The sequence below is a fragment of the Pinus tabuliformis genome, chromosome 3_2 (genome assembly GCF_031772625.1).
Source record: "Pinus tabuliformis cultivar Carrire ecotype Pingquan chromosome 3_2, CPIR1, whole genome shotgun sequence".
NCBI classification, from domain to species: Eukaryota; Viridiplantae; Streptophyta; class Pinopsida; order Pinales; family Pinaceae; genus Pinus; species Pinus tabuliformis.
In genome coordinates, this window is record NC_142302.1 from 931,558,619 (window position 1) to 931,566,122 (window position 7,504).

At 35.9% G+C, this 7,504-nt stretch overlaps 1 protein-coding gene across 2 annotated transcripts; it reads left to right on the forward strand.

Moving 5' to 3' along the window:
• The first annotated feature begins 426 nt into the window (after window positions 1-426).
• LOC149183701 (glyceraldehyde-3-phosphate dehydrogenase, cytosolic-like) lies at window positions 427-5,634 on the forward strand. 2 transcript variants are annotated; one of them, XM_089417219.1, is made up of 12 exons: window positions 427-546; window positions 702-734; window positions 847-947; window positions 1,918-2,033; window positions 2,182-2,281; window positions 3,277-3,423; window positions 3,556-3,616; window positions 3,710-3,807; window positions 4,633-4,775; window positions 4,898-4,981; window positions 5,075-5,164; window positions 5,281-5,634. In XM_089417219.1, the coding sequence occupies exons 1-12, from the start codon at window positions 543-545 to the stop codon at window positions 5,324-5,326; spliced, it is 1,023 nt and encodes a 340-aa protein (XP_089273345.1). In that variant the 5' UTR covers window positions 427-542; the 3' UTR covers window positions 5,327-5,634. The 2 variants fall into 2 exon arrangements, with proteins under 2 accessions (XP_089273345.1, XP_089273346.1); XM_089417220.1 differs by lacking the exons at window positions 427-546; window positions 702-734; window positions 847-947 and adding an exon at window positions 1,005-1,528.
• Window positions 5,635-7,504: the final 1,870 nt, after the last annotated feature.

The window sequence follows — 7,504 nt, forward strand, 5'->3', positions numbered from 1 at the left end:
CAATCTCAATATGCAATGAAAAAGCAATCAACTTAAGTATTTGAAATACCGCCATCAAAATGGTAAAAACTTATTAAACCTAAACCCTTTTTATCTCGTAAATAACTCCATAAAATTTGTCAAAAAAAAATCTCATACACTAATTTACACTAATTTGGTCGCTCCTTAAAATTCCATAATAATAATAATAATTATTCGATTTATATAATTATTACACGAACCACCATAAAGTTACATCCCTTACGTGTGTTGCCAAAATAGTAAGACACGTCATAGATAATAAAGCCATAACTCCACTACAGAAACGCCAGCGCAGACAGTTAGCAACTATCGTGAAGTCTACGACTCCGTAATATCTCAAAACGTGGGAACTTGGAACACTAAAATATTAATGACCGAGGTTGGTAATGCTCAAAGGTCCAAATCTTGATATTTCGAAAATATCTATATAAGGGCCTATCTGTCCCTCACTTCTAGCCATAATTCAGCTCGCTCTCTTGTTTCTAGTAAAATATTTCAGCTATCAAGTTCTGTATCTGACAATGGGTGAGTCACTTTCTGCGAAGTGATGTTAAGTCTTATTTGCTGATGTGACTTTATCTGCAAAGGGATGTTAAATCTTATTTGCTGATACGTTTTTCATTTCTTTTGATCTTTAATTGTTTTTTCTTTCCTGTTTGTCGCGGCATCGCTATGTCCAGGTTCTACTGGGAAGATCAAGATCGGAATCAATGGTAATTACTCGACTGAGATTTAACAGGGGTTTGTGCGTTGGTGGTTTTCTCTGTTTTCGTCCGTTGTTCTGATCTTTTATTTGGCGATGTACGGTGGAATTTTGCTGTGCAGGTTTTGGCCGAATTGGAAGGCTCGTCGCCCGTGTGGCTTTGACTCGCGATGATATTGAGCTTGTGGCGGTCAATGACCCGTTCATTTCTACCGATTATATGGTACATATGCTGGTTGCCGTCTTACGACTCTGTTGAAGCATTTCGACATGATTTTGTAGCTTTGTGCACGGGTCTGAGGATTTTTTTTCTTTTGATGACTTACTGGATGAGATTGAGGGATTTATTTGTATAATCGGTTGATTTTAAAGCTGTATTTGGAAGATAATTGCTGTTATTTAAGCATTTTAGTAACAAAGCAGATCCTCCTATTTATCTAGTTACTTTTCTTTGGCTCTCGACGGCTTATGAATTTGCAGTTTTAGTCTTTTAGATTGCCGATTAAACCCTCGTTTACAGCAAATGCATATTATAGCCGCTAATCTGTGTTTCTTTTGAACTTGATATTGATAAAGCATTTCTGCAGACACTTTAGAATACTCTTTGCGGACAAGTTTGATCGATTTACGGATCATTGACACAGAATCAATCACTGAAAATACAGATCTTTGGCATATTTAAAATTCTGATTAGCTCTATTCTCTTGTCATTATAAAGTATATTCTAGGAATGAAACCCTGAAGCCAGAAATGTTATCAAGGCTTGATTTGCTCTCTTCAAATCCTGCTCGATCATTATATACGGTATCTTTCAAGAATATTTGAGTTCGTTTGCATAATGAATACATTATTCTTTGGCAAAGTCCGCTTGTATAATGAATACATTATTCTTTGGCAAAGTCCTTTTAAATGAGCAATTTTTCTCTTCTTCCTTATTTATCTATCTAGGAGGAATTCTTCATTGAAATTTAGGTGTATTTGCACATCATTCTCCTGATGAATTTTGGATCGTCTACCTGAAGATTGTTCTTCGTTTTGCATTTTTTGTTCTTCGATTTATTCCCAACAGCATTTATGTTTTACAGACAAACTGAAACAGGAAGATTTTATTAGCTCATTTGATAGCTTTCTTCTACCATATTTTGCCCACTCAAAATCTCTGCAGTAATTTTTGTGCCTCTGTTATTTTTCAGAATTATATGTTCAAGTATGACAGTGTCCACGGACAGTGGAAGCATCATGAAGTCAAGGTCAAAGACTCGAAAACTTTACTCTTCGGAGAAAAATCTGTTGCTGTATTCGGTTTCAGGTAAAACACTTGTTTATGGAGATCAATAACAGTTTCGTAGGTCAGGTCAGTTACTGCTTGAGCTTAGGCATGAACAGAGTGTGAGCGCTGACATTGTCTATTTGTTCCCATTTGTCCAACTGTTCACATTTTGGTTTTAAAACTGTAGAAATCCTGAGGAAATACCATGGGGTGAGGTCGGCGCAGAGTATGTGGTTGAATCCACAGGTGTCTTCACCGACAAAGAGAAAGCAGCTGCTCACTTGAAGGTTTGAATATTACCATTCAACAATTCAATTATAATTGATTTTTTCGGATTTTTTCCTTCAAAGTTTATCCGATATGTTACTAATTAAAAAATTTGATCCGATATGTTACTAATTAAAAAATACAATGTATCTAAAAGTTGACCATTTTGAGGTAACTAATGAGTTTTCATATAGCCCAAGGGTTAGCTCAATTAGTCATATAGCCCAAGGGTTAGCTCAATTAGTCAAACAAGTGCCTTGTGGTTTGGGAGGTTTGGGAGGTCACATGGTCAATTCTTCCCGAAGTTCATCGAGCTATAATTTAAAATACAATATATCTAAAAGTTGATAAATGATATAAAAGTTGATAAATGATATTTGAGGTAACTAAGGAGTTTTCAACTGGTCAAACAAGTGTCTCGTGGTTTGGGTCAATTCTCCCTAAAGCCCTTGAGGTTAGATCAAGCTATTGGCCGCGAGGCTTGACACCTTGATCAAACTCAGATACTTCCTTGGACGTAGGGGCCACCTAGTACGTAGGGGGGCCACCTAGTGACTGCGGGTATCCGTGAACTACCGGAAAAAAGAAAGAAAGAGTTGTCACATGTAATACCTTACATACTTCTCCCTCCCTACATGAGCAAGTCCCTACATGAGCAAGGAGATTTGGCAATAGCAAGTCCGCTTTGGCTCTTTTTCAATTTATAAAATTGACAATGTTGACTGATATCGGCATAACCAACCCTATTCTAAGTTGAAACTTCTTTCAAATTGAGCAGTCACCTCATGAAAGGTTACCTTAAAATTGCTTCATAGTTGTGACTATTTGAAATTGACGAGGTGATTAAAGAATAACATGTTTGTTTTCAGTGTCTTTGGAGAACAATCTATTCTATGATTTTAACATATTTAATTTTGTAAATTTCAAACGGTATAAACTCCAACAATGGAAATTACAATTTGTCCATTACAATTTGAACTCCATGTAATAAAATTTCTTTGTTGATTTCTAACAGGCAGGTGCTAAAAAAGTAGTTATATCAGCTCCCAGCAAGGATGCGCCTATGTTTGTTGTTGGGGTTAATGAGCACCAATACAAATCTGATTTGAACATCGTTTCAAATGCAAGCTGTACTACTAACTGCTTGGCTCCCTTGGCTAAGGTTTGCAATGATATTTTTACTGAATTATCACAGTTTTCATCGTATAGGTGTATTTATATGAGAAAAATTACATATGGCTGGGGAGGAACTATATGTTAAAAGAGAACAAAAACACTCTGTTTTCTTTGGCAGGTAATCAATGACAAGTTTGGCATTGTTGAAGGTCTCATGACAACTGTCCATTCCATCACAGGTACACTTACTATGATCTAGTATTATGCCCTTGCATTTTATTGATACAAGGTGTCTGCAAGCTGCATTGATTTATGTTTCTGTATGTAAACAGCAACACAGAAGACAGTTGATGGACCATCAAACAAGGACTGGCGAGGTGGCAGAGGAGCTGGTTTTAACATTATTCCTAGCAGTACAGGAGCAGCTAAGGTAGGAAACAACAAATTATCAATGATGATTAAACATATTTAAAAGTTAAAACCATCAGTAAATATTTTATTCTGGTGATTATCATTTACATTAAACACTTTATAAGGTTAGTTTTATTGATTTACTGCTTCAAGATAGCTCTGAGAAACCTGAAATGTCTTCTCTTCATGGGAAGTTATGATCAGGACCTTACCTGAACAAAACTTAGTATGACCAGGGTCTTACTTGAGCAACAAACAGTGAGACTACCACCTTACCGTGTCAAGTGACAAAATACAGCTCGTTACCATTACTCAAGTCATGAAAGTGCACTGTTACAAAATACAGCTTGTTACAAAATACGGCTTCTCACGCAATCATGAAAGTGCACTATTGTTCGAAACCTAGGGCTCACGATTTTCCTATCTTTACATCCAAATTATCTCTTTGTAAAGCCCACTTTGCTAAGCTTGTCTGTTTCTATTTTCCACTGGTGTTTGTTCATCCTTATGGTTACCCTTGACGGTTAGGTGACTTAGGAGAGCAAATGGGAAGTACCACTTCTTTATAGTAGGCGCAACAACACAGTTGCTTGACATTGGATCCCATTTGAATTTAATATTTTTTATTTCTTACCTAATTTTCGCATTTTAGCATATTGTCCCATGCTTAGGGTGATTAGGTTTTATTTATTTATTGGATTTCTTTGAAGAAACATTAACTGTGTAATTCTCTGTAATCTAGTTGGGTTCTGCATATTTTTCTTGTAATTTTGTTAATATGAATCCCGACCAGCATCACCTTCTATGTTCTCACAGCTACTAATTGTGATTGTATTTTTTGAAGGCTGTTGGCAAGGTTCTACCAGCTCTTAATGGAAAGTTGACTGGAATGGCCTTCCGAGTACCCACACCAGATGTTTCAGTTGTTGATTTGACTGTTAGACTTGAGAAGTCTGCCACTTACGACGAGATCAAGGCGGCCATTAAGTAAGTAATCTCAGTTACCCCTTAAGAAGAGGAAGGAATCAGGATATACACAATCTCTGCCAGGAATAAGTTCGAGGTTGTGTATTTCATTTTAACTATATATGGTACATTTCATTTTATAGGGAGGAATCTGAGGGAAAATTGAAAGGAATTCTTGGTTACACAGAGGACGCTGTGGTATCTACAGATTTCATTGGGGACAGTCGGTATGTTCAAATTTGTCCAAAACATTCAGTTCGTTTCTGTTCTATCCATGCGCTTTAGTTGTGATATTGACTGGATATTGTTCATCGTTGTAGATCAAGCATATTTGATGCACAGGCGGGCATAGCATTGAGTGACAATTTTGTGAAATTAGTGTCATGGTACGACAACGAATGGGGATACAGGTGAGAATTTAACCCGCAGTATATTTGATGAACGCTCAATGGGTTTCTTGATTTTCAAAAGTATTACTTCGGTGCTTGCGATATTAATTTGGTTTCTTTGATTCTGTGTTTTGCAGTACACGAGTGGTAGATCTGATCGCCCATATGGCTTCTACTCACTAAGCTACAATAGTTAGCTATTCTTCTTCGATGTCTTTGAATTTCTTATAGATAAATTTGGGGTGAGTGATAATGGATCGCGGAGAATTATTTGTTTTTAAATTCAAATAAAGAACATGATTAGATGATATCATTGCATGACAGAAAAACGCAGGCCTTCCATGATGTTGGTGCATGGATGAGAATGTGTTTTAAATTTTGGAATATATAATAAAGGATATAGGAATGGTTGTGGGGTTCATACAATGCGGATACAATATGGATTTGGTGTATGGTTTTGCTTCAATGAAAGTGATATCTTTTGGTTTTCATGGCAATTGAATTAGGAAGGATAATAGCTAAATGAAAGATGATCTCTTTGTTGGTTTCATTAGTTGGATATATAATGGTAGATAATGGTCATGTGGATGAGAACATTAACTACCATATCTAATTGTTAGAGTAGAACAGGACAAGTAGTTTCCTTGGCTATATAGTTTCGCTTTCATCTCGAATCATTCTGCCGTTGATTTTGAATTTGGACAACTATCTTCTGGGAAAGGGACTTTGCGAATTGTGCTTCTTTGTGTGGGGTCTGGGAAAGGGACTTTGCGAATTGTGCTTCTTTGTGTGGGGTTGGTCTGGGAAAAGGACTTTGCACATTGTGATTCTTTGTGTGGGGTTGTGGTTGTGTTTTTGGAAGGTAGAATTTTAAGGTCAAAACGTTAACATGAAGTAAAAATGCTAGTGAACAAATTTGGACAACTAAATTCTGGCAAAAGGACATTGTAAAGTGTGCTTCTTTGTGTAGGGTTTGGGAAAAGGACATGGCGTGGGATTGTTCGTGTTTTTTAAGGTTAAAAGGTTTATAACTTATTTATATTTTAACTAAGGTTTTTCTATGTCACTTTCAATAATGTTGGAGGAAATTTATCTTATAGAGAAAAATGTCATGGAAGTGATCAAAACTTTTCATGTTGATAAAGCAAAAAAAGAATGGAGAAAGAAATGATGAGTAACAAAAATTTAAATGAAAATAGTAGACACACTATTAGGAAAGAAGGAATAAAAATTATCAATCTAATAATGCTAGAGATGTGACTTTTCAATATATAAAAACTCAAGATGAATATGATGTTGCAAGAAGGAATAAAAATTATCAATCTAATAATGCTAGAGATGTGACTTTTCAATATATAAAAACTCAAGATGAATATGATGTTGCATTGGTGACAATGTGGTTACCACTCTTGTTTGAAAAAAGGAATAATCATCAAAATCATAAAATAAGTGTGCCCAAACACTTATAACAAGATGTGACCTAGGAAATCCTTTCAGGAGAAAACTAGATGGAGGTGAGGCTACTCCGCTCTTTCTTTCTTTGAATGGAAATTGATGCAAGTAAAAAGGAGTGAGATTTATGGCCCAAAAACTATCTGTGTTTTCTCTCTCCCTATCCACTCTCAACTACTATGCTCATATATGGAACAAAAATCCATCGAATATAATGGAACCCATTTTCCTCCTAATGGATCGACTGTAACAAAGCCAAATATTCTACTAGTGGTTAAGTTTGAAAATTGACCATGTAACAAGTGGTTTATGAGAACAAAGCCCTTTATACCATAAAAACTAATCTGGTTCTAAATATGAAGATGTAGTATGTACCTTTTGTAATAGTTTCACCTCATGTAGATCAAAATATTGTTCCATCTGTCGTATCCAATTTACTGGATCTTTGCCATCAAACTTTCTCATATCGCATTTTCTTGATTTTAGGATCTCGATCTTGAAACACCTATAAATCTGTAATTACGACTCTTCAAGTACTGAAATTGCGACCTGTAGTAGTCCTTTGTGTCCTCTTTCCAATGCCACCAGTCTGATCAAAATTGGATTCTCCAAGAAAGAGTTATGCACAATCTCACAAGATGACCTGATTATATATCTTCTCAGAAGATCAAACTTGTATGAAGTGCCACATGTCACTATTTTGTCCTTTGGATATAAAAAATATACACAAGAAACTATAGTCCATCCTCTTTCTGTAACGTCTTACAAAATTTCAATCTGATGCTCAGAGAGATAGTTATGACGATTTTCCCAAGGTGACCTGTTTGGAATGTAATTCGAGGGTCTGTAAAAACCCTAACTTCCTTAGACTATATCTCTGAAACTATAGCGAGATTGGATCTAAAATTC